This window comes from Bos indicus x Bos taurus, chromosome 10 (genome assembly GCF_003369695.1).
Source record: "Bos indicus x Bos taurus breed Angus x Brahman F1 hybrid chromosome 10, Bos_hybrid_MaternalHap_v2.0, whole genome shotgun sequence".
Classification (NCBI taxonomy): Eukaryota; Metazoa; Chordata; class Mammalia; order Artiodactyla; family Bovidae; genus Bos; species Bos indicus x Bos taurus.
This window is the reverse complement of record NC_040085.1, coordinates 8,981,030-9,007,600: the sequence shown is the minus strand read 5'-3', so window position 1 is coordinate 9,007,600 and position 26,571 is coordinate 8,981,030. Positions and strand designations below refer to the sequence as shown.

The following is a 26,571-nucleotide window of genomic DNA, read 5'->3' as shown; positions in this document are numbered from 1 at the left end:
TCCCCGCATCATCCCAGATCAACACAAAGGCACTCAACGTGTATTCAGGACCTCCATGCCCCTGATGAAGACAGTGTGAGTTACTGAATGGCAGAATCATTATCCGAAGACCAGCAGCATCACACCCACTGCAGAGAGTCCCTTCAGCAAATCTGGGAGCAAGGTCCTCAGCCCACTTCCACAGCAGAGTGACTTATGCACTCTGATAAGCACCATGGTGCTTATCAGGACTCCCTGATCACAGGAAAATTTCTTTGCAAATGTTCCAGGCAATCCCCATGCTCTTGGAATTTGAGAACACTAAGGAAAGTGTGAATCTGTGGGAGATGGGGAAGTGGTTTACAGCCTGCCGGATAGCTGTTATCAGAATACTCTAGGTTCAAAGCATCCGGACTTAAACCTGCACTAAACAATAAAGAGGGCTCATTGGTCAAACAACTGGAAAGTGCCCAGGGCTGTGGACTGAGAGGGTCCCCTGTGGATTCAGGGGACCAACAAGACCCTCCTGGACTTTGGTTTCTCCATCTTACCATCCAGCCTCATCCCAAGGCCAGATCTCCTTCCCCACCCAGACCCACCTGCATCCCCATCAACTTCCAGACCCTCCAGCTGGGAGGGGGAGGCAGTGGTAGGAGAAAAAATACTTACTTACTTACCTAGTTAATTCTAGAGGCTCTTTTAGAAGAGCAAGTATGCTTATTTCCCAGAAAATCTTCTTCCTTTGATCATATTGCCCTTTCTTAAACTATGGCCGGAGATGGCAAAACACTGATTCATTTCAGCCTAAACCACATGCCTCCCCCAACACATGTGCAAACACACACACACACACACACACACACACACGAGAGAGAGAGGGAGAGAGAGAGAGAGAGAGAGAGAGAGAGAGAGAGAGAGAGAGAGAGAGAGAGAGAGAGAGAGAGAGAATGAGCTTCTTCCAAAGATTGGCTGAATGGGAGAAGTGAGGATGCCAGAATAAAAACCAGGGTAGCTAGCAAGAAGAGAGGGACATAACGGTGGCGGGCACAATGCCCACTACTATTCTTGTGTGAACCTGGACCTTCTCAAAACCCACTTCGTTCTCCGGAACCTAGCCTAAATGTCACCTCCTCTGGGAAACCTTCCTATCGCTCTCAGTCAGAATCCCCACTCTGTGTACCCACATACCATCCGCCCTCATCCACCCATCCATTTCTCCATCCATCCACCTACTTACTATGTTCCTGGGGTGCTGGGGGCTAAGTAGTCAGTGTGACCTAGAGATTTCCACCCCAAAGGTGTTTTCAGTCTGGGCAAGGAGAGAAGAGTTAATCAAATGATTGCACTAATTAATGTCAAGTTTTTCTACTAAGTACAATGAAAAAAATACTGAGGGGAGAATGAGCATGTATCTGGGGACCTGACCTGCTGAGGATGGGGGCTGGGGAGGGGGTTGAAGGAAGGTTTTCCTGAGAAAGTGAGGAGGGACTTCTACTCTAGTTTTCACCACACTGGCCATCCTACCCTCTGCCTCAGCGTCTCCCTTTCTAGAGAGGCCAGCTTCCACATCCACGGATTGTGGTCCAGGGCCTGATTTAAAGCTTGTGCAAAAAATGTGCATTGAATTTATCTGTCAGTGAGTGGTTAGAAGCACTGGGAAGGAAGGTAGCTGGGTTCCAAAGAAGATCCTCGCTGTTACGGTAACAGTGGGCAAAGGCTCCTCCTGGATGCTTTGGAATGTCTCAGGCTTGCAGGGAGGACACCGTGGAGGTAGAGGGGGGATCTGCATTTCTTCCAGGGTCAGGAGGAGAACCGTGGCTTTGCATTCCAAGCCCCAGGGTGCAGGAGAGCAGGGGGCTGTCTCAGAATGGACGTTGTAGGGACATCCACTCCTCTGAGCCAGGAGAGACCCAGTCGTGGCCCTAGGTCACCTGAGGTACTCTCTGAGCTTTCTGAAGCTCCTTCCTCTGGGACGTGGGACTGTAAGTCACTTTTCCTGAACAGACTCTGAATTCGGTGGCGGTGCTGTGGGAGGCAGGGCACTGGCGAGGTGGTTCCCAGGAGCGTGGTTCTCTGGAATTGTCTCCAACGGCAGGAGTGGGCTGGGGGCAGAAGGAGAAATCTAGAGACGCGTCGAGGCCGCAGCCGGCCGCCTGCCCAGGTGGCAGAGGGGCCGAGACTGGACCGCGGCCAGAGCCCCGCGGTGTCCCGGCGCCCCTCCCCGCCTCTCCAGCCCTCCCACTTCCTCTGAAGGAGCCGCGGCTGTCAGGGAACCGGGCGCCGCGCGCAGTGCAGGCTCGGGGCGCCGCGCAGAGTAGGCTGCCGCTCTGGCTCGCCGCCCCCCGCCGCCGCTCCGCACCGGGCCCCGCCGCCGCGCCGCGCGGGCCATGGACCTGCCCAGGGGCCTCCTGGTGGCCTGGACCCTCAGCCTGTGGCCAGGTACGTCCCCCTCTTAACCCCCAGCTCTGGCCTCCGGCAGCCCCTCCCTGACCCACCGAGGCCTGGGGTCCGGCGGCCAGGAGCCCCTCGCGGTGCGCACCCAGGGTCCGACCTCCGCGGCTTTGGGGGACGTGGGTCCCCGGGGAAGTGGCTGCAGTCAAGCGGCTCGCCAAGTTCTACACAAGGAGGGAGGCGCGCCGAGGCGGCCTGGACCCGGGACTTTGGTGTGTTTGGGATGAGTTGAAGAGGCTCGAGTTGAAAAGCGCCGAGGGCCGGTGGCCCCTCGGGGCACCCTGCTTTTCTCCAAGTGCTTCCCGCACCGCCACGGGGGGCACTCGGGGTCCCGCGAGCGCCGGGGCTCGCGGAGGCAGCATCGCTAAGAGCCGGGAGCTGGGTGCGGCGGTCCGGGGGAAGGAGGGTACTGGGGGAGACCTGGAGCTGAAAGCCGCCCAGAGTCGCTCGGGCCCGGACGGAGCGAAGCCTTGGGGCGGTCGGCGCCCAGGCTGTGGCGAGCCGTCGAGGGCCAAGCCAAAGGCGGCCGGGCGCCGCTCGGCAGGCCAGGGCCCCCCGAAAACGTTACCTGACCCTCGAAGTAGGGACGGGCCATCGCCCGCCAAACCCGCGCTCAGAATTGTGCGCTCATTCAATAAAGCTGGGGACGCCGCGGTCGCCGAGACGTGCGCCGCAGCCTGATGAGCTCCAGGCGTCCGGGCGCGGCAGGGACACCGGGCCGGTGGGGCGAGCGGCCCGGAGCAAGAGGCCACCCTGGGCTCTCCGCACCGGGGCACCCGGCCGGGGAGTCCCCACACCTGACGTCCTGGTGCGAGCCGCCACTCCAGGGCGGCAGACAGAGGCGCTGTTCTACGAATCCGGAAAACTTGCAGGACTTCTCCTTGGAGTGGCCCAGTGCTCTGGCAGGGACCAGCGCCTCGGGGACTGGCCGCTGGGCCTAGCCTCCTCTTCTGCGTTGGCTCCAGATCCGGGATGGGCCAGCAGTGGGAGTCAGATGCGATGGCAGGGGGAGAGGCGCCCTCAAAGAGCACAGGTGGAGAGCCCCCCAGCCCAAGGAACTTCACCCCAGTCCTGGGATACCACTGGAAACCCGAACACCCTGTTGCTGTCCGCAGTGGAGCTTCTGTAGTTGAAAGGGCCTCTGCTGGTGGGGTGCAGTTCAGATCCTAGAGTCACAGCTGAAAACATAGATGATTTAAGCTGGGGAGGGGGGAGAGTTGGGGACAGCAGGGGAAGAGCTGGAACCAGGCGAGCATATATCTAGAAACCAGCTGATGGCAGCAGAGGTGAAGCCCTCTCTAGGTCATTTAGGCAAGAGGGCGAACTCTATGAACTGTCTTCAAGTCACTAGCAGATCCCACCACAGGAAAAGGGAATGCACTCCTGTGTGATCCCAGATATGTGGGCCCATCAGAGCTTGAGTTGAAGTAGATGCTTTACGGGGGCTGTTCAGGTGCTGCAGTGGTGAAGAATCCACCTGCAATGCAGGAGATGGAGGAAAGGCAGTTTCAATCCCTGGGTTGGGAAGATCCCCTGGAGTATGAAGTGGTAACCCACTCCTGTATTTTTGCCTGGAGTATCCCATGGACAGAGGAGACTGGCGGGCTACAGTCCATGGGGTTCCAAAGAGTTGGACATGACTGAGCAGTTGAGCCCGCACACAGCTGCATTATAGGCTAGAATCTTAAGGAAAGTAGAGGCAAAGGCTTTGAAATCAATCTTGGCTTCCCATCTGGTTCTGCTGCCCACCTTAGGCAGGTTATACAGTCTCTCCAACAGGTTTCCTCCTCTGTGAATGGAGATAGAAAGTCTGAGTGGTTGGCATGATTAAGTGAAAAGTTGTTAATATAGGACTTAGACAACAGTAGGGTTGAATCAATGGTTAATAATGATAATAGTAAAGTAAGGATGAAGGAGGGGGTCAGGTAGGGGGGTAGGGGGAAGGACAGGGACAGGATTTGTGACTCAGAACTCCCTTTATATGGAGAAAATCACTCCTGAGTTATGTCTGGTCAGTCTGGGTTCTTGAAATATGGGATTCATTAAACGCATCAATCAATGTTGGAACGACATCTGCTTGCAAGGAGCTGGGGGTGGGGCCCAAGCATGTATGCCATCTGGGCCCTGCCTGTAGCTGAAAACAAGGTGAGACCAGGGAAAGCTAAATAGATGCACTGGGCAGTGAATGGCACAGAGGAGCTGAGGGCTGCAGTTCAAACAGGGAAGTTCAGTTCTGCTTGAATAAGCAAGGGAGGCTTCCTGGAGGAGGAGATAGCATTTGGACTGGGCCTTGAAGGAATGTGTAGCGTGTGGATAGACCTTCGAGTGGGACTGTTTGTACATTACAGTGTCGTTTCCTGGACCTACGGTAGTTAAAGAAACAAAAGGTGAGTATTTGAAAACCACCAAGATTATTCTGATCCGTGGGGACTCTGAAGATTAGAAGGGTCACAGAGATCACTGGGCCCATCCTCCCAGCTCCAGAACAGGATTGATGTTGATCTCCCATCTGGGCATCACATGGATTCAATGTGAGGGTTACTAGGCAGCTTGCCTACTGGTGATGGCTCAGTGTAGCTGGGCAGGAGACTTGTCAAAGGTCAAGTTGGGGTGGGGGGTAGGGGGATGGAAGTCCTCACTGAAGCCATTATGAATTCAGAGCCTTGATCTTTCCAGAGCTTCTGCTGCAGGCTGGGCAGGGTGGTGACGTGGGCAAAACTATCAAGAAAGCCAGAAAAAAAGTGGACAAGTCCAAAGATGGCTACAGCTGACATTCTGAGAGAGCAGATCCACTGAGCAGAACTTCCCTATCATGACCCATCTGATGATTATGAAAGAGCATATATGAATGAATCATTCACTGTACAAGAAATTAGACACAACATTGTAGATCCACTATACTTTGACAAAATTTTTAAAAATAAAATAAAAATTAATTCCTCCCAGTTTGGAAGCAGAAAAAAAATTAAGACCCTTAGCCATTACTGAGCACTTGTTACCTGACAGATGATACACAGGGAGACCAGACGCAGTGTGGGGCTGAAGGTCCTGGCTTTTCACTGCCTGGGATGGGTCTGACCTCTGATAATTGGGATTCTGTTTCCTTGGCAAGTTACTAACCAGCCCTGTGCCTCAGTTTTCTCATCTGCAAAATGGGGATGATATTATTAATAATAGAACTTAAAGAGTATCCGAAGATGTATAATGTATATTAAGTAACTGAAAAGTTCCAGGCACATATTGAGCATCTAGGAGTTTGTTTTTCTTCTTCAGCATCATCCTCATCATTGCTCAAGGTACCAGCCATTGAATAAGGGATCTGAGGATGCAGAGATGCAACTTTCAAACTCAAATCCATAAGGGAAGTCTAGAGGAAGTGCTAGGATAGTGGAAGCTCAGTGGAAACATACATGCCAGGGCCCTAAGTAAACCTGAACTTCCCTAACCCCTTTCCCCAAAGGCCTGGCCCAAAGTCTTGATCATAATGGAAACTTGGGGGAGAGGGGTTGCCATTGAGGCTGTTTTGAAGTCAATGTGATCCTGGCAGGAAGGTTTTGTGTTGTTGGAGAGAAGAACCATCCCACACAGATGGCCCTTGTGGGAGGGGGTTTTATTCAGCAGAAAAATCTTGTATGGAAAATGCACAGTACTGGGCACCACGGGTGTGCAGAGGCTAAAAAGATCCAAGCCCTTGGGAAGAGGGAAAGGAGATAAGGTTTGTCCCTTTGCCTCTCCAATGCCCACCCTACTGGGAGCTTGCCAGCCAAGCCTCTCAGCTACCATCAGCCGAGGAGCTTCAGCAGCCTTCCACAGGCAGACCCTGGGGTCCCTAAGGAGATGAAAGTGGAATACGACCCTCTTTCTTCTTATTCACCCTGTAGTGCTCCCCGCACAGAGGGGAAGCCTGTCTCCTCACCATTCTCATTGCTCCTAGCCCACCCACACACAGCAGTGGGCCCCTGAGGAGCTCAGACAGCAACTCACTTTTGTTTTGCCCTCTGTGACCCTCTTCCTCTCCCTCCTGTAGTTATCACTTCCTCCAGCAACAGGGAACTTCCCTTCCATCCTCTCCATTCACTGCTTAGGACAGAACTATGCTCTGGGCTGGGCTGGCCTGGCTCTTGATATAAAGAAGGGACTTTTGAAAATTCCAAAAGCCCTCTTTGCTCTTCTTAATGCCTGACTTTGGAGATCACTGTCTCACTCTAGCTTCCAGACCCTCCATACAGTGTTCTATCACAGCTACAAAGAGAAAGGATCCATCAGAGTCCTCCCCAGGCAGTGACAGCCTTTGGCTGACTCAGGGAGGGTCAGCTATGAAGCAAGCTTGAAACGTACACCAACCCATCTCCAAAACGGTGTCTCTGCTGCCCTCATAGCTTAATGACGCTGCCCAACCACCACCAAACTGTGGGCTACCATCAGGAATCCACAGCCATTTGAAACTACTTTCCCTGAAATAATTGTGAGCTCCGAAGTCACCCACATGCCCTCAGTGTGAAGTGCTTGCTCTGCAGAGCTGTGGTCTAGGCAGGACTGTCCCCACCCCGCCAGGTGAAAGTCCAAAATGTTACCTGCAAGGGGAGAAGGGGAGGAGACTGCAGCTGGTCACCTTGTAAACCAAAAATAAATAAGCTCCCCGCAAAATTTCATGAAGCATCTTCATAGTATGTACTTACTGCCTTCACAAGATGAATAAAATCCCACCTGGAGGAAAAAGCCTGTGTGGTCAAACATGCCCCCCTCCCACCCCACCCCCACCTCTGCCCCTCATTTCCTTTGTCACCTGCGCTGAGCTGGAGTGATGATTAGCATATGTGTGACCTGGGAACCCAACTGAGTTCAAATCCTTTCTGCTTGACCCTAGATAAGCCCCTCTGAGACTCAATCCTCATGTGTAAAATGGGTAGAATAACAACTTCACAGGCTGATGTGTCCTTTAGATGATCTACGGTTCATTCGTATCAAGTGTTTGGTACAGCATCTGGCACCCAGTACTACCTCAGCAAACAGTAGCAGTTCATGGATCACCCTTCCCATCGTTCACTTGATCGATACCAGGGACTGTGTCAAACACTTTCTCACATCTCAGCTAGACCTCGCTGTGGCCACAGCCACCAGGTTACACACGAGACATTAAATAGCTCATCTGGAGTCAGGCTGATTGAGTGAGAGGTGGTGTTTGGTGTTTACCTTTAATCCATGCATAATGTCTCTTCCCTGGTGGCTTAGATGGTAAAGAATCCACCTGCAAGGCAGGAGACCTGGGTTCAGTCCCTGGGTTAGGAAAATCCCCTGGAGAAGGAAATGGCAACCTACTGCCAGTATTCTTGCCTGAAAAATTCCATGGGCTGAGGAACCTGGTGAGCTACAGTCCATGGGGTTGCAAAGAGTCAGACACGACTGAGCTGCTAACACTAACTAATGTCTCTTCAGGAAGTAGGCCTGGAGAGCACAGAAAGATGAATAAGATGCTCTTCCTGGAAGATGCTGTCCTCAGGGAAACTGAGGTCTGTATACAGTGGCCACCCTCACAGGGCCACTGGCCCAGGGAGGCTGCTCCTTCCTTCAGACTCAGCTAGACAGTGATTTCTCAGTCAGGACGTTGGTTTGGTGAGGAGTGGTCCTCATGCCGTGTCTTGTAATATGAGGGCTTCTCTCCCTCACTTGCCTTCCTACTCAGGGCCAAGGCGGGCTCTCCCATCTGCCCCCAAGACCCAATACTCTGGGCCACTCTGACTCCCTCTCCAGCCCATCCTCAGGGTCCAGGCTGGGCATTCCTCTCCTCCCTTCCCAGCTTCTGCTTCCCCTAATCAAAACCTGCTCTGAGCTCCCGGCCCAGTGAGTTAATTCATGCTGAACAGCACTAATGAATGGTGACAACTTCATGGATCCTACCCAAAGGGATTTGCATTTTAACTGGTTTGTGTTTGAGCCAAAGGAACAAGGGGCTAATGATGGAATTTCAGGTACCAGGATCTGAAATAGGTGAGACCAAATGGTTGGGGCCAGGGACCTTCCTGGCACAGTCCAACCCCTTAGCTCACTTCTCAATCACTGGTCAGATGCCTCCTACCTAGACCCTTGTGTATGATGGTAGCCCTCATCCTGTAACACAGGAGAAGCCAGTCTGTGGTTTGGTAATGCAGCTCTAAAGCAGGCAGAGGTTTTTCCACGTGGCATGTGGGGCGAGTTAGGCAAGTTGCTATAGCAATGTGCTCTAGGATTCCAAACAGGATGACACAGAGAGAAGGGGCTCCTGCCTCCGCAGCTGGGGTTGACAGCTTTCTTCCCCAAGCCGCATCACCCAGCTGGGTCAGGCTACCAGGAATCCTGACCCTGCAGATTTCCAGAACTCGATTCTTTGTAGACTGGGCCTCAGAAAGGCCATGGAAAAATCATGAAATGAGCAAGTGGATGTAACTCCCAACAGTCTGCAAAGAGCACGCCCGTATATTTTTTCTATCAGTCAGAATAGACTAGCTGAGGTCAGAGGTATGTCCATTAGATAGAGAGGGGAGAGAGAGGCTTTTCAAAGTTAAGTGATTTTCTGGGACTTCCCTGATGGTCCAGTGGCTAAGACTCTGTGCTCCCAAATGCAACCCGGCCTGGGTTTGATCCCTAGTCCAGAAACTAGATCCCACATGTCTCAGCTAAGAGTTCACACAGCACACCTGAGTTCACACACTGCAACTAAAGATCCTTCATGCCGCAACTAAGACCCAGTGCTGATAAATAAATAAATATTTTCTTTAAATTAAGTGATTTCCCCAAGATCACATAGAAACTCCAAGGCAGATCTTCTGGTCAAAGATGAGATTAGGAACCTAATTTGCTACACTCATCAGAGAAACTTAAGGAGAAAGCATTGCTTCAGCCAAAGGAATGAAGTTCTAATAGTAGATTTTCTACATCTGTGGCAGGCAGGTCGGACAAGATCCTTGAAATCATTCTCCGTAGACTGCTGAGGGTGTCTCCAGTCTCCATCATTCTCCCTGTCTTGCCCATCCCCAAGCCCTCAGACTGCTGCTTTCTCCTGCTGCCAGGAAGAAGACCACAAAGCCATGTCTATCTCCTCTCCATCCACTGGAACTGCTCTTTTCCTGGCTCCCTTAGCCCCTTATATTCAGTGGTTGCTGGCAATCATTAAGTCCCATAAATAGTATGTAGACAGAGCTCTTCTCTGAGTTTATTCCCACCACTCACCACATACACAGGACCAGCTACATAATCTGTGGGGCCTAGTGCAAAATGAAAATACAGGGCTCCTTGTTTAAAGACTATTAAGAATTTCAAGATGGCCACAGCAGAGCATCAGACCAAGAGGGCCCCTTCTGAGTGTGGGGCCTGAGCCACTTCTCACAGAGTTCTCTCCTCTCAGGCTTGTGATTTGGCAAGGAAGGCACAGGATCCCTCGTGACACATGAAGAAACTGATTGGTTTGTCCATTTGGCCAGTATGTACTGAGCACCCACGAAACCCCAGGCATCTCCAGGTTCTGGAAATTCCAAATCAGATAAGGCCCAGCCTTTGCCTCAGGGAACACAGTGAGGGCAGAAAGGTACAGATCACACACAGGCTGCTGGTGCAAAGTGCTGGTGTCTGTAGATGCAGAGGATCCCTGGAGCAGCTCTGTAAGCACATAGCCAGGACCGTGGGATGATTTTTAAGTCATGGAATTCAGAAGATGCTTCTGTTTCCAGTTACTAACCCAAGACCACTTTGAGAGCCTTTCTGGGGGACCTTCAAGCACCTGATGCTGGGCTCTGGAGTAGCCCCCTTGGTGAACACGAGAAACCAAAACTCGAAATACTGACCTTTCCACGTGCATGCATGCTAAGTCGCTTCAGTCATGTCCGACCCTATGGACTATAGCCTGCCAGGCTCCTCTGTCCATGGAATTCTCCAGGCAAGAATACTGGAGTGGGTTGCCCTGCCCTCCTCCAGGGGATCATCCCAGCCCAGGGCTCACACCCTTGTCTCTTATGTCTCCTGCACTGGGAGGTGGATCCTTTACCACTGGTGCCACCTAGCCTTCCCACCAGCCGAGGGTATTGGTACTGCTGCGGTCCTGCTGGGCTAACACTTGTAAATGAGGAGTTACTTCTTGGGTTTTTTTACCTGCCCACTTCAGACCCCACTCTTGGTCTGCAGACAATCAGCAAATCCAGTGGTCCTCGTTCCTGGGTGAAGAAGGGAATGATGGTGTAAGACAAAACCTTTGCCTGGGCCCCACCAGAACACACGATCAGTCTCTATGGTAGAGCCAGCATTGGCATTTTTTAAAGCTCCACAGGAGTTCTAACAGGCAGCTGAGCCTGAGAACCACCAGTGTCATCTAAACCCAATCCCCAGTCGAGCAGAAGAGAAAACACTGTCCAGGGAAGGGCAATGACTTGCTCAGGGTCACACGACAATCAGTGGTGCAGCCTAGATGTGACCAGATCTCCTGTCCCCCAGTTTTCCAGCCCACCTCCCCTGCCTGCAGTTTCACAGGATTTGTGGCCAAGCTGGGCTGGAGACACAAGGTGGAAGCAGAGTGTGGGAGGCTGAGGCATGAAGTAAAATTTGGGCTGGGGGTGGGTAGTTGGAGGGTTACTCATTAGTGGCCCTGTCTGTGTCCTGCACAGGGCCATACACTACCAATCACCGTGTGGTCCCACCTGGACCAAAGAAAAGCCCAGGAGGGGCCATAGGGTCACCAATTCGGCCAAGGATCCTGGTCAGAACTGTCCCGTGCAGATGGACTGGCACAGCGGGAGGTGTCCAGCAGAGGGTTAGACAAAGCCCATTAGGGTCACCCCGACCCTGCGATTCTGGGCCCCACTGAAGCTGTTCTGAGCGTTCAGGTAAAGGAAGCACCTGACTCAGGATTGGAACTGGCGAAGAGAAGCCCAAGTGGGGTGGGGAAGGGATGCTCTATCAGGAAAAAGTGAGGAGGCTTGCCCGGAGGGCAGGGGAGGAAGCCCCTGGGACCAGCCTGAGGCCCCAGCACAAACTCAGGTGTCATCTTCCCTCCTGCCCCCATCCACCCAGACCTTCCTCAATAGCAGATGAAGTGAAGCGAAAACACAAACCGAGTGTGTAGTCACTTCCTCTGCTTAAGGCCCTCCACGGCTCCCTGTTGCTTTTACGTTGAGTCCAGCCTCTTTAATAGAACTCACCAGACCCTGAGTTGCCTGTACTCGGAACCCCTCACTCACAGCACCATGTGGCACCTCCACTAAACTGAGCTTCTTAGTTTCTCAAACACACCAGCTGTCTCTGTCCTTCACTCATATCGTTCCCTGTATCTGATCTGATCCCCTCTTTCTCTTGTCTCCCACTTAATCTTCAGGTCTTCCTCAGTCAGACCTTGGATCAGTCACTGGTGTGAATCTTGAGATGCTTGTTCTTCCCATGATGTTATACCCCCAGACACCACACAGTATTACAATAGCCTGGACAGTGTCCCCCACTGGACTAGAGCAGGAACCACATCTCTTATCAGTCTCTGTGTCCTCAGCTCTCCCATAATGCCAGACATAGAAGGTGCATGCTCAGCCGCTTCAGTTGTGTCTGACTCTTTGTGACCCTGTGGACTGAAGCCCACCAGTTCCTCTGTCCATGGAATTTCCCAGGCAAGAATACTGGAGTGGGTTGCCATTTCCTTCTCTGGGATCTTCCTGACCCGGGTATTGAACCCGAGTCTTCTGCATCTCCTTTGGCAGGCGAGTTCTTTACCACTGAGCCACCTGAGAAGACCACCAGACATTGTACTGCTCACAGAATGTGTGCTGAATGAAAGAACTGTCTATCCAAGTCAACGAAAAGATATTTAAGGGCAAGATAGACGTCTTACGTTTCTTTGAAGCTGCACCCACAAGAGGTCCTAACACAGTGGCTTGTATTAGGTTCTCTGCCAGGCTCTTTGGAGGATAAAAGATAAGAGATAAGTCCTGTCCTTCAAGCAGTTTATGGCCTAATAGGAGAGAGATCTTTGGAAAAATAACTAAGACAAAGGAGGAAGTAATAAAAGCTATAAGAGAGCCACAAAGACTCTGGGATTTGAGAATTGAAAAAGACATGATTTGTAAATGTAGGAAGAGCAGAGAATGTATCTGAAAAATGGCCTGATGTTGGTCAGCAGGATGCTGGAGTGTGTGCTGTAGGGAACTGCAAGAATGGAACATGGGCTGAGGCCACTGAGAGAGGACTCAATGCCAACTAAGATATTTGAATGTAGCATGGGAGCCATTGGAGGTTTTGGGGGAAGGTTAAAGGCATGTTCTGGGCTTTTTAGGGGCTCAGATGGTAAAGAATCTGCCTGCAATGCAGGAGACCCAGGTTCGACTTCTGGATTGGGAAGATCCGCAGGGGAGGAAGGGAATGTCTACCCACTTTCAGTATTTTTGCCTGGAGAATTCCACGAACAGAGGAGTCTGGCGGGCTACAGTCCATGGGGTCGTAGAGAATCAGACACAGCTGAGTGACTACCACACACACAGAGGCATGTTCTAATCTGTTTTGAGAGGCTCCTTTGTGGGGCGGATATGGGGTGGGGGCGGGGAATTTGATGAGACAGGACAACAACCAGGAGCAAGGAGGTTGCTAAGATGGCTCCAACCCAGGCAGGAGGACGCCAGAGCCGGATGTACGGGTGGTGAGAGGAGAAGGGAGAGGAGCCTGTGGGGGGTGGACTGAGCATCCTTGGTCCCCAGGGAAGGAAGAGGAGAGAATACGGGGCCGGGGCATTTAAGGAACAGGAAGTCGAGTGGATTCTGGATGTGTTGAACCTATGGGGCTTTGGGGCAGGTGGACATGTTGGCTGGGTGCTTGGAAGGGAGTCTGACTCGGCATGTCTTGACTGGAAGCCTGTCACATATGTGTATGTGTGCCTTGGTGTCACTCGGGCCTGAGAGAGACAGAGAGCACTCCTGGTGTGGGGCCTCCTGTCCCTCCATCCCCTTTCCAGACCCAGAAGCAGTGATTCATGCCCCAAACTTAAAGAGAACCCAGACTCTGATTTTAAAAGCCTTTCAGAGCAGAAGAAACCAACCAGAAGGCCAGGCCAGACCACAAGCCAAACATCAGCTGTGGAATGTGCTTGCTGTTGATGGTGAGGCCAGCCAGGGGCAGACATGCTGGCAGGCTCGGCAAGAGGCCCCTCTGGTCGTCCCGAATGGGTCAGAGTGGTCACCGAGATGGTCCCTGCTCTTTCCTCTCTTTTCCCTGTGGATCTGCCTGCCTTTGAGCGCATCTTCAAACTCGCCCCCTCCCCCACCCCCGCCTGTAAGCTGGGCTGATTCCATCATCCTTGGTGTGAAAGCTCTGGTCTGCCATCCATCTTTCCACTTCTACTCAGCCCGGAGGACTAGGACTGGGGGACAGACAGAGGTCTGGGGGCTGCCGAAGGGGCACCCAGAAAGGCTCCCGTGGCTTGTGGCCGCAGCCAACCCACTGGTCTCCCTGCCTCCGCCCTGTCCCTTCAACTCTTGCTCCCAGTGGCCAGAGGGATGCTGCTGGGATATAGATCAGATCGCATCCTATCTCTTCGCCCCAAACCCTCTGGGGCTCTCCTTCTTCTCTGGGTGAGACACCTTGGGATCCAGCTCCCCTGCCTTTCTGACCTCATCCTCTACTCCTCCCCCACTTGCTCCTTCTGCTCCACTCACGCAGTTTCTGGAATGTTCTTGAAACATACCTGGCGCCTTGGGCTTCACCGTCTGCCTGGGGTGCTCACCACCAAAGAGCCTCTCTCACTTCCTTCAGGTCTTTTCTCTAACACCTCCTCTCATAGAGGCCTTTCCTGCTCCCCTAACTAAAATGTCAGCCTCCCCTACGTGCACCCCCTTACATAAACCCCTGCCCCTGCTTCAGTCCCCCTGGGGTATTCCTCACTCTCGAGCATTAATACCAATTGTTTAAATTCACCTTGTGTGTTGTCTGTCTCCTCCAACAGAGTGTAATCAGGAGAGCAAGAATTCTTTTCGTTGTTGTTGTTGGAATATAATTGCTTTGTGTGTGTGCTCAGTCTCTCAATCATGTTCAGCTCTTTGTGACTCTATGGACTGTAGTCTGCCAGACTCCTCTGTCCATGGGGTTTCCCAGACAAGAATACTGGAGTGAGTTGCCATTTCCTCCTCCAGGGGATCTTCCCGACCCAGGGATTGAACCCTTGACTCTTAGGTCTTCTGCATTGGCAGGCGGGTTCTTTACCACTGAGCTACTGAGGAAGCTCATGATTGCTTTACACTCTTGCATTAGTTTATGCTGTACAACAAAGTGAATCAGCCATAAGTATGAATATGTCCCCGCCCTCTCGAAACTCCGTCCCCTCTAGGTCATCGCAGAGCTCCAGGCTGGGCTGCCTGTGCTGTACGGCAGCTCCCCGCAGCTGCCTCTTTTACACGTCACAATGTATATACGGAGGTGCTGCTCTCCCGGTTTGTCCCGCCCTCCTTTCCCCCTTCTGTCAGGACAGCAATAGAAATGCAGATGTACAGAGCATGCACTCTTGAATGCTGTTTTACATGTGTACCCCAAGGTTCAGAGAAGTGCCCGGCCAAAGTAGTCTAGTGATAAGTGGTTGTGGAATGAATGAATTAATCAATGAAAACCTTCCCCCAGCCTGCAACAGACTGAAATCCTAGTAGTTACCCTTTCTACAAGTATCACCCAAGCTCCAGGCACCTTTCTTAGGACAACAGTCCCCTAGGTATTCACTCCTGACACTTCCAAGGCCATTTGTTATTAAAGACTTACTTTCCAGACAAGAAGAGGGTGGTGGTGGTTATAAGTGGGCAGGTCTTGCAGGAGGGATTCTTGATGGGAGAAGGGCCTTGAAAGGGGAAAATCATTCACAGCGTGCAGCCCAAGCCAGTCCAGCTGGCCCCATGCTGTTCAATGTTATTTACTGTGACTCAGAGAGGACACAGGGAGACATGGGATGGGACGTGTTTTTACGCAATGAAAACTTAGGTATGTGACAGGATTTCCCAGAGAACACGGGGGTGGAACAGAAGTTTAAAATGCCTCTTTTCCCACAAAAGTGTAGTGATTCAGACATCATCCATGGACCACAGAATGTGGACATGTCCTCTGGTACCCCAGAAGGAGCTGGGAGCACCCAGAGAAGATGGCAGGGGCTGAACTGTAGACCCCAGTAGTAGACCAAGCTGTGGTCCAATTCCTGGGAACCAGCAGACCAGAATCTGCCTTGGTGACTGGGGAGATGATGTGAAACCCATTGAACAGGTGGGGAGACTGAGCCTGAACCCAAGGTTCATATTAGGGGCATGTACCATTGACTTGGGGTTTGAATAATGGCCCTGGTACTTAAGAAGTGTGTGACTTTGGGTAAGTCATAACCTCTCTTTGGAATGTATATGAAAGTGTTAGTCACTCAGTCATGTCTGACTCTCTGCGACCCCTAGACTGTAGGCCACCAGGCTCCTCTGTCCATGGAATTCTCCAGGCAAGAATACTGGATCGAGTTGCCATTTCCTTCTCCAGGGGATCTCCCGAGCCAGGGCTTGAACCTGGGTCTCCCACATGGCAGACAGATTCTTTACCATCTGAGCCACCAGGGAAGCCCCTTGGAATGTATAATAGAAATGATAATGCCTGCCTTGTAGAATTAATATAAACCATTGGAAATAATACGGATTACCAAACGACATGTCTGGCGAGGATGAGGTGCTCTACTAAATGTGTGCTACTTGCTGGCAGTCACTGACAGCTCGCATGAATCAGGCTTTGTCTGAGCACTCATGTTCTCGATAATCCTATAAGAGGGGTGCTGTTATCCCCCCCACTTCAGAGCTGAGGGAACTGAGGCATGTCATTAAGTAATTTACCCAAGATCACCAGGGTCATAAAGTCACAGCCTGGGATTTGAATCCAGGGAGGTCTGAGTCCAGAAACTGCAATTCCTAGAGGTCATGTGACTTGCCTGAGGTCTTGCAGCTGCCGATAAAGATGAGTTCCAGACTCCAAATCCAGGTTTGATCATCTCCAAAGGCCACCTTCTTTCCTGCTTTTCCTGTACCGCTCACATAACTCTGGCCGTATCTGTGTAACATCTGGAGTATTTGCACTTAATAATTTTCATTCAATTGACTTTAAATCAACTCAGTCTTCTCACATACCCTCATCCTAAGCAATAATTGGTATGAAATCTAAGTTTTGATTTGCTTGTAGTTTTTTAATATCCATTAAACATGAGTTGTCAAGTTTTCCCAGATGGCTCAGTGGGTAAAGAATCTGCCTGTAATGCAGGAGACACAGGAGACAGACGGGGGTTTGATCCCTGGATTGGGAAGGTCCCCTGGAGAAGGAAATGGCAACCCACTCTAGTATTTCTTGCCTGAAAGATCCATGGACAGAGGAACCTAGTGGGCTACAGTCCATGGGGTCAGAAAGAGTCCGACACGACCAAGTGACCAAGTGCACCAGTGCGTTGTTTAATGCTCACCTTTGTCCCACCTGAAGTCTTTGCACCCACTGTGCCACAGGGGACACTAGGTCCCCCTGTGCAGCCCTCGGGAAGGACAGCTGTCCCCTCGTCCTTATTCATCCAGAACTGAAGTGGCTGGGTCTTGGTTGCAGCATGCAGGATCTAGTTCCCTGACCAGGGATTGAACCCGGGCCCCCAGCCTTGGGAGTGCAAAGTTTTAACCACTGGACCACCAGGCAAGTCTTTCCTTGGAGGTTTGGTCAATGACCCTGCCAGGGCTAGCAACTCCTTGGCACATGCCAGGAAGAGTCCCAAGAAGTTCAGGCTTGGCCATGTTCTCTCATGCTCAGCCCTCCCCAGGGTGAGGCCCAGGAGGGCACTTTCCCCCCACCTAGGAGCCAGGTCCCTCAGTGTTTCTGCAGCGCTGTTAGGCTTGGCAGTGGCTCCCCTGGACTGGTGCCCACTGCTGATGGAGGCAGGCTGGGGAAGAAGGGTCTGCCCAGGGTGCCCCTCTCTCAAGGGCAGAGGGAGCTTTTATGCAGAACCAGAGGCCAAGAGCCCCAGATCAAAGCTTCACTGAGCCTGGGGCTGGCCTGGAGTTGGGAAAGGGGTGGGGAAGCAGTAGGGGTGGTGTAGGAACCACTGGGGAGGACAGTCTGAATAAGTCTGTTGTCTCCACGAAAGAAGAGGAAACCCCAATCCTCTCCATAACAAATGTCCTTCGAGGATGTAGGTTAAAGTGGAAAGGATATTGCTGCTTTCTCTAGGCCCTAACAGATCCAAAAAGGCCTCCTCTTCCAAGAAGCCTTCCCAGACTTCTGCCAAAGTGATTACCATAGTTCTGTGAACTTCTGTGTCACCGCGGCTGCGTCTCCTCACCTGTCATCTTATCAGCTGTACTCCACTGTCCACGAGGCTGCCTGTCCCTTGGGCAGTGGGCACTGTTTACCTCCTCCTCTCTTACTCTCTCCTCCTCTGTGTAGCGTCACACCATCTGCCCTTCCTGTAACTATTAGGGTCTTGACATTTCCCCAGGCAGGTCCCACCAGGAAACACTTCTCTCCTTTAAACCTTGACCCCTCACAGCCTGCTGGACAGTAAGACAACTGGAAACTAAGTCACACAGAGGCATTCACAGCTAACAGAATGTTAGCTCCACCCTGCCTCGTCCTGATTTTATAGGAAAGGCTGTTTGAAACCAGCCAGGACTTACTCCAAATGGGTCAGTCTGGCCCAACCCTGAGTGTTACAGAAGTGGAAACCAAACCCTGGGACTGGATTGTATCTCTCACTAACTGGACCTTCCAAGCCCAGGGTCATGAAAAATCCCTGGACTGTGGATAACGACTTCTGGGTCAAGTTCAGGCTCCCATTCTAAACTTAAATTAGCCGCATGTCCTCTTAAGACTTCCATTCAATCACTTCTAAAATAAATGTTTGGCCTTCATGTTTATGAAAGCTCTTTGGGGGCTGTGCTTCCACGCTTCTGTGAACATTTCCTGAGCCAGAGTTTTCCCTCTGGTTGTAAAGCTACACGTTGCGTGAGAAAGAAGTTGACAACAGAAATTCTTTTTAATTTTATTTTATTTTAAACGTATTTTTATTGAAGTTGATTTACAATGTTAATTTCTGCTGTATCACAGAGTGATTCAGCTATACATATACATTCTCTTTCATATTCTTTCCCATGATGGTTTGTAACAGGATATTGAAAATAGTTCCCCGTGCCACACAGTAGGACTTTGCGTATCCATGCTATATATTAGTCTGCGTCTGCTAATCCCAAATTCCCAGTCCACCACTCTCCCGCCCTTCTTCCCCCGACAACCACAAGTCTGCTCTCTGTCTGTGAGTCTGTTTCTTTCTCATAGATAAGTTCATTTGTGTCGTATTTTCGATTCCACACATGAGAGGTAGCGTATGACCTTTGTCTCTCTGTGTCTTACTGACTTAGAATGGTAAGCTCTAGGCCCATCCGTGTCGCTGCACATGGCACCGTTGCATTCTTTTTCGTGGCTGAGCAGTCTCCCACTGTGTACATGTGGCACGTCGTCTTTACCCATTCATCTGCTGATGGACATTTAGGTTGCTTCCGCATCTTGGCTATTGTGAAGAGTGCTGCTGTGAACATAGGCTGCGTGCATCTTCTTGAATTAGAGTTTCGTCTAGATATATACCCAGGAGTGGGATTGCTGGGTCATGTGGAAGCTCTGTTTTTTGAGAAAACTCCATACTGTTTTCCATAGTGCCTGCACCAGGTTACACTGGAATTTTATTTGAAAACAACTCCATCTAGAACATAGAGGGACCCACTGCATGACTGGCCCTTCCTCATCCACAGGTTCATGAGGAGTCCTGTGCTTCAGAGGTGTCCTGGGCTTCAGAGTCCTGGGTTTCCAAGAGGGAACTTGGAACCTGAACATCCCAGATAAGTGGCTATCCTTGGCTTGTATTCCTCCAGTGACAGGGGACTCACCACCTCACAAGACAGGCCTTTGTTTTCTAGCAAAGGCAGATGGAGTCATGAGCCCTTAATTCTCCTAAGGTCGTAAAAGTGGCATTAGACATTGAGATAGTTTTGGAATCATAAGTAACTGACATGTACCAAAAACCAAAGGGCTTCTGCATATCACTTGGAACCAAAGCCATTCCATTCCTCAGCGTCCTCTATCCCCACCAAGCCTAGCCAATAGCATCCAGCTTAGCTTGGGTTCTGGTGCATTTATGTTGAGCTCTATGCAGACAGAGAACTTTTCAAATGGGTGGGGTGTATCCGTTGTAGGGCGGGCCCTGCAGGCTTGAAAGGGACGGGCCCCCACAATTCCTTTTTTTAGTTCGCATTCAAAGACCAGGGGCAGACAGGCCCACGGTTCTCTGGGTCCTCACTGCCCTACTTCCTCTCTTCCAAGGGAAAGCCTTGCCACAAATTGCATATCCTGAGCCTTGTCTTGTTCTTACTTTGTCCAAACACCCTCTGGACTGGCACTGACCTCAGATGCCCAGAGCTCTTGATCTGCACACTCCATAACAAGCAGGAGACAATCTTAGGAGTCGGAAAACCAAAACCAAACTGTCTGAGCTCTTTGAGCTGGTTAGTATGTTAGGAAAGGGAGGAACTCGCTGTCCAATTCGTCTCCCCTTGAAATGACCGGTGGCCAGGATCAAAAGTGGGCGGAGCCGCCACGTCCGGCTCTGCAGGTTGCGTACTGCATAACTCAGTCTGCTATTAGGTTGGCCAAAAAGTTTGTTCAGATTTTTCTTTAGCCTATAGAAAGTCCCCAAAACCAAAAAGCCAACTCTATACAATGTAAACAGCCCCCTCTGCAGTTGTGAAGTGTAGTGCAGTGACCCAGGGAGTGACAGATAAATTAGTAACAGTACATGAACGGGCTTCATTAAAGCTGACACAGGGACTTAGAGATACAACATCTAGTCCAGCGTGTAGTTACAGATAAAGAAATTGAGGGCCGGGAAGAGGAAGAAATTGGTCCAGAGTCATAAAAACAAGTTAGAAGCTAGAACTAGGGCTTCTGAAGCCAAATTCAGTGCTCTGACTTCCCTCCCTTCCCGAGGCTCTGATTGTCAAGTTCGCCTTCTACTCCTTGTTGGCAGGTTAGTGTGTGGGGTTAGTGAGGTTCTCAGAGGCCTGAATATTTCTAGGCTCTCTCTCTCCTTTTGGTCTCATATTGTCTGATAAGTCCACAGGCGCTTATTGAGCCTCTGTTGTGTGCTAGACATTGTTCTAGATCCTGAGGAATAAGTGGGGAGAGAGACAGACACAGTCCCTTCAGTGGAGTGCTGGGAAATGTGTAATAACTGACTCTGGCTCTTGGGATGGCGTGGAGAGTCCTTCTTTGTAGCATTTGCCAATGACTGTGGTGTAATCACATCTTTAAATCAACTTTAAGCTACCAACAGTCATCACTGAGAGGGAAGATTGTACACAATTGTCTCTTGTGAGAATAGTCCAGCACACCACTCGCCCCTCCTCTTGTGGAACTTAAACTTCAGTGGGAGAATAAACAAATAGCTCTCATAGCCAGCTATAATTACCTTTAACTATAAAAGAAATAAAGAATATGCTTTGAGGGAGAATAATGGATTCTCCATAGCATGGTCAGGGAAGATTTGTCCCAGGCTGTGACATTAAAACTGGAGGTTGAGGGACTTCCTTGGTAGCTCAGTGGTTAAGACTACACACTTCCAATGTAGGGGATACAGGTTCAATCTTCGGTCAGGGAACCAAGATCCCATATACTGCATGGAGCAGCCAAAAAAAAAAAAAAAAGAAAATTGGAGATTGAGAAGGAGCTGCCTGAGCAAAGATTTGAGAAAGACCTTGAGATGGAAAGAGCTTGGTTTGAGGAGCAGGGAGGAAGGCAGTGTGTCTAGACGCTGCAAGTAATGAAGTTTATGGCACAGGAGCAGACAGATCCTGCAGGGCCTGGTGGGTCCTGGGAAAGGGTCTGGAATCCACCCTACATGCAATGGGAGGACCCTGGAGGGTTTGAAGCAGGAAAGTGCCAGGATCTGGTTGGTATTTTTAAAAGATCACCCTGGAATCAAGTCACCAGTTAGAAAACTGGTGTTTATTAAGTCCAGGCAGAAAAGGATGAGAATAACTCGGACCGGGTGATGTCAGAGAAAATCGAGAAGAATGGGCTTGAGAGGGCTGGAGCGGGTAGAACCTGCAGGGTTTGCTGATGGGAAGTGGAGGAAAATCCCGAGGAAGGACCTCCAAGTTTCTGACTGGAGCAGCGGGGTGGGTGGTAACGCCAAGTGCATTGATGGGGACACTCAGGGAAAAGCCAGTTTGGAAGAGAAAACCTCAGGTACCTCTTCAGTCGTGTGAAGTGAGGGATGCTATAAGACAACCAAGTGAAAATGTTCTAGGGGCAGCTGGATGTTGGTCGTGGGACTCAGAAGGCAGGGCTGGGCTGGGCTGGGGTGTGGTCTGGGGTTCTCAGGAGCCCAGGCCACTTTGGGGTGACTGGAAGAAGGCAGCAGCCCAAGGCACACCACACTCAGCCAGATACTATGGTGGATATTTGGGGTCACATCTGATTCGTTTTCCACACAGCTTGGGGTATGTGTGTGTGTTTTAGTTAATCAAGACTTCATTGTACTTTTTTTTTTTTTGCATACTTCTGACTTTTTATTCAGTTTGCCATATACACACAAGACCTGTATCTATGCAATACTTTGTTTTTCTTTTGTTTTTTTTTAATTTTTTGTTTTTTAGTTTTTACAATGTGGTGTTGGTCTCTGCTGTACAACAATGCAAATCAGCCATAATTATACATATATCCCCTCCATCTCGAACCTTCCTCCCATCCCACATCCCACCCCTCTAGGTCATCACAACAGGAATTCATCATGTCCCTGCTGGTGTGTTTTAAAATCCTTCCGGGCAGCTCTTGAAAGCTTAAAGAAAGAGCTCCATTTTGATCAATGTCTCTACCTAGAGAGAAAGATAAATGATGTAAGGCAGAAAACTCCACTGGCTTTCATAAAACTGTGAGTCTTATTCCTGACAAAGGTGATCCGTGTGTTCTCTGAAGGCATGGGATGGCTGTCCAAAGCTGGGAGTGAAAATAATGTTAATTACAGCAAATTTAAGCGTAGTGTTTCTGTTTCCAATTTTTAGGCCTGTTTTCCATGAGCTTGACATCTGCTTAACCAACACATTGGCAGACTCCTGGTTTAAAAAAAAAAAAAAAAATCAAAAGGGCAGATTTTTGCTCTCACCAGCACTTGCTCCAATTTTCCATCTCCACCCTCTGGATGCTGATGCGAGGGTTTCTATTCAACCGCATCCACCTGCCCCCAGCAAGCATTTGGTCTCCTCTGCAGACCCTTAGTAACAGAGCTTCCACTGAAAAAGACTGCCCAGCCAATGTCTGTTGGTTTCTGATTTAGAGTATTCTTCCTTCTATAAGGCTGTGAATGCTTTGGAGAGTTGAGGGGATGTTTTGATAAGTCACACATTAGCGAGCATGTGTTTGTATAGCACAAAATATGACACTGGGGGAACAGAACCATTTAAAAAATTTTATTTATTTATTTCATTTTATTTTCTTGGCTATGCTGGGTTTTTGTTGCTGTATACAGGCTTTCTCGAATCTTCCCTGGTGGCTCAGAGGGTAATGCGTCTGCCTGCAATGCAGGAGACCCAGGTTCAATCCCTGGGTCAGGAAGATCCCCTGGAGAAGGAATGGCAACCCACTCCCGTACTCTTGCCTGGAAAATCCCATGGACGGAGGAGCCTGGTAGGCTGCAGTCCATGCGGTTGCAAAGAGTCGGACACAACTGAGTGGCTTCACTTCACTCACAGGCTTTCTCCAGCTGTGGCTAGCAGGGGCTACTTTTCGTTGTGGTGTGCGGGCTTCTCAGTGCAGTGGTTTCTCTTGTTGCAGAGCACAGGCTCTGGGTGCTCAGGCTTCCTAGCTGTGGCACACAGGCTTAGTTGCCCTGTGGTATGTGGGATCTTCCTGGACCAGGGCTCCATCCCGTGTCCCCTGCATTGGCCGGTGAATTCCTAACCAGCGGGCTACCAGGGAAGGCCCAGACCATTTTCTGATGAAAGAAGGGTACTGAAGTAAGGGAGAGAGGTCGGCGGGTCAGGCGCCCAACATATATCATGGGGACCTTCAGAGCCTGGCTGGAGAGCAGAGACTGAGTGGACAGAGGCGCTGTGGGCAAAGGGAAGGCTGTATTGTGTCCCATCTGCTCACGTCCTTCTTAGATGTGCAGTGCATTCTCAGTTGCTCCGTTGTGTCTGACCCTGTGCGACCCCATGGACTATAGCCCACCAGGTTCCTCTGTCCATGGAATTCTCCAGGCAAGAATACTGGAGTGGGTAGCCATTTCTGATGAGCTCATCCATAGCCATTCATTCACTTGTTCATTCTTTTTTTTTTTTTTTTCCCTGTTTTTTTAATTAATTTATTTTTTATTGAAGGATAACTGCTTTACAGGATAATTGTTTTCTGTCAACCCTCAACATGAATCAGCCATAGATATACATATATCCACTCCCTTTTAAACCTTCCTCCCATCTCCCTCCCCATCCCACCCCTCTAGGTTGATACAGAGCCCCTGTTTGAGTTTCCTGAGCCATACAGCAAATTTCCGTTGGCTATGTATTTTACATATGGTAATGTAAGTTTCCATGTTACTCTTTCCATACATCTCACCGTCTCCTCCCCTCTCCCCATGTCCATAGGTCTATTCTCTATGTCTGTTTCTCCATTGCTGCCCTGTAAATAAATTCTTCGGTACCATTTTTCTAGATTCCATATATATGTGTTAGAATACAATATTTCTTTTTCTCTTTCTGACTTACTTTACTCTGTATAATAGGTTCTAGGTTCATCCAGCTCATTAGAACCTTGACTCAAATGCATTCCTTATTATGGCTGAGTAATATTCCTTTGTGTGTATGTACCACAGCTTCTTTATCCATTCATCTGTTGATGGACATCTAGGTTGCTTCCATGTTCTAGCTATTGTAAATAGTGCTGCGATGAACAATGGGATACATGTGTCTTTTTCAGTTTTGGTTTCCTCAGGGTATATGCCTAGGAGTGGGATTGCTTGGTCATATGGTGGTTTTATTCCTAGTTTTTTGAGGAATCTCCATACCTTCTTCCACAGTGGCTATATCAATTTACATTCCCACCAACAGTGCAAGCGCATGTCCTTTTCTCCACACCCTCTCCAGCATTTATTGTTTGTAGACTTTTTGATGATGACCATTCTGACTGGTGTGAGGTGATATCTCATTGTAGTTTTGATTTGCATTTCTTTAATAATGAGCAAGGTTGAGCATCTTTTCATGTGTTTGTTAGCCATCTGTATGTCTTCTTTGGAGAAATGTCTGTTTAGGTCTTCCCCCACTTTTTGATTGGGTTGTTTGTTTTTCTGGTATTGAGTTGTATGAGCTGCTTGTATATTTTGGAAATTAATCCTTTGTCAGTTGTTTCATTTGCTATTATTTTCTCCCATTCTGAGGGTTGTCTTTTCACCTTGCCTATAGTTTCCTTTGCTGTGCAAAAGCTTTTAAGTTTAACCAGATCCCACTTGTTTACTTTTGTTTTTATTCCTGTTACTGTAGGAGGTGGGTCATAGAGGATCTTGCTTTATGTCATTGAGTGTTCTGCCTACATTTTCCTCTACAAGTTCTATAGTTTCTGGTCTTACATGTAGGTCTTTAATCCATTTTGAGTTTATCTTTGTGTATGGTGTTAAGAAGTGTTCTAATTTCATTCTTTTACATGTAGCTGTCCAGTTTTCCCAGCACCATTTATTGAAGAGACTGCCTTTGCCCCACTGTATATTCTTGCCTCCTTTGTCAAAAATAAGGTACCCATAGGCCCATGGGTTTATTTCTGGGCTTTCTATCTTGTTCCATTGGTCTATATTTCTGTTTTTGTGCCAATACCATACTGTCTTGGTGACTGTAGCTTTGTAGTATAGTCTAAAGTCAGGAAGGTTGATTCCTCCAGCTCCATTCTTCTTTCTCAAGACTGCTTTGGCTATTTGGGGTCTTTTGTATTTCCATATGAACTATGAAGTTTTTTGTTCTAGTTCTGTGAAAAATGCCATTGGTAATTTGATAGGGATCACACTGAATCTGTAGATTGCATTTGGTAGTATAGTCATTTTCACAATACTGATTCTTTCTACCCAGGAACACAGAATATCTCTCCATCTGTTTATGTCGTCTTTGATTTCTTTCATTAGTGTCTTATAATTTTCTGTGTACAGTTCTTTTGTCTCCTTAGGTAAGTTTACTCCTAGATATTTAATTCTTTTTGTTGCAGTGGTGAAGGGGATTGATTCCTTAATTTCTCTTTCTGATTTTTCATTGTTAGTATTTAGAAATACAAGTGATTTCTGTGTATGGATTTTGTGTCCTCCAACCTTGCTAAATTCACTGGTTAGCTCTAGTAATTTTTTCTGATACTACCTTTAGGGCTTTCTATGTACACTATCATGTCATCTGCAAACAGTGAGAGCTTTACTTCTTCTTTTCCCATCTGGATTCCTTGTATTTCTTTTTCTTCTCTCATTGCTGTAGCTAGGACTTCCAGAACTATGTTGAATAATAGTGGTGAAAGTGGACACCCTTGTCTAGTTCCTGATCTTAGAGGGAATGCTTTCAGTGTTTCACCAATGAGAATAATGTTTGCTGTAGGCTCGTCATGTCACTTGTTCATTCTTCAGTCTGTTCTGTCCGCTTTGTTGTGAGCCTGTTGTGTCCCAGACACTGTGCAGGGCTCAGGGGTGAGGAGGGACAGAACCCTCTCAGTTCATTTAAAGTCACCTCCCTTATGGCACCAAAGGCAAGGTTATCATAGGATCTTCAAAGCTTCAACTCAAATGAAAGTTTTCCAAAGAAAGATATTGCTGGTCCAGCTGGAAGGGTGTCATTTTAGGGTGTGAGCAGAAGGTCTCACCTGACCCCACTAACAAGAGATCTCCACTGCCCTGCCTGCCCTCTCAGAGACACAGCCAGCCTTGATGAAGTTGCTCAAAAGCAGTAAAGGATGTAGAGCCTTGGAAGCAGACAGGAAGCAGACCTCAGCACCAGCACATGGGCCCGGGGCAAGTCAGTCTCGGACCTTTAGTTTCCTCACCTGTTTAATGAGGATAAAAACCCCTAATCACTTGTTAGAATTAAATGAAATACTGTTCTAAGG

General features: G+C 49.4%; 1 protein-coding gene across 1 annotated transcript in view; it reads left to right on the top strand.

Annotated features, from left to right (window-relative positions):
• The first annotated feature begins 2,272 nt into the window (after positions 1–2,272).
• The window catches only part of ITGA11 (integrin subunit alpha 11), a 133,109-nt gene continuing 108,810 nt past the window's right edge, over positions 2,273–26,571 (top strand). The window contains exon 1 of the mRNA XM_027553060.1: positions 2,273–2,418. Within this exon, the coding sequence (XP_027408861.1) occupies positions 2,367–2,418 (52 nt within the window). The 5' untranslated portion in view covers positions 2,273–2,366. The remainder of the gene's footprint in view (positions 2,419–26,571) is intronic.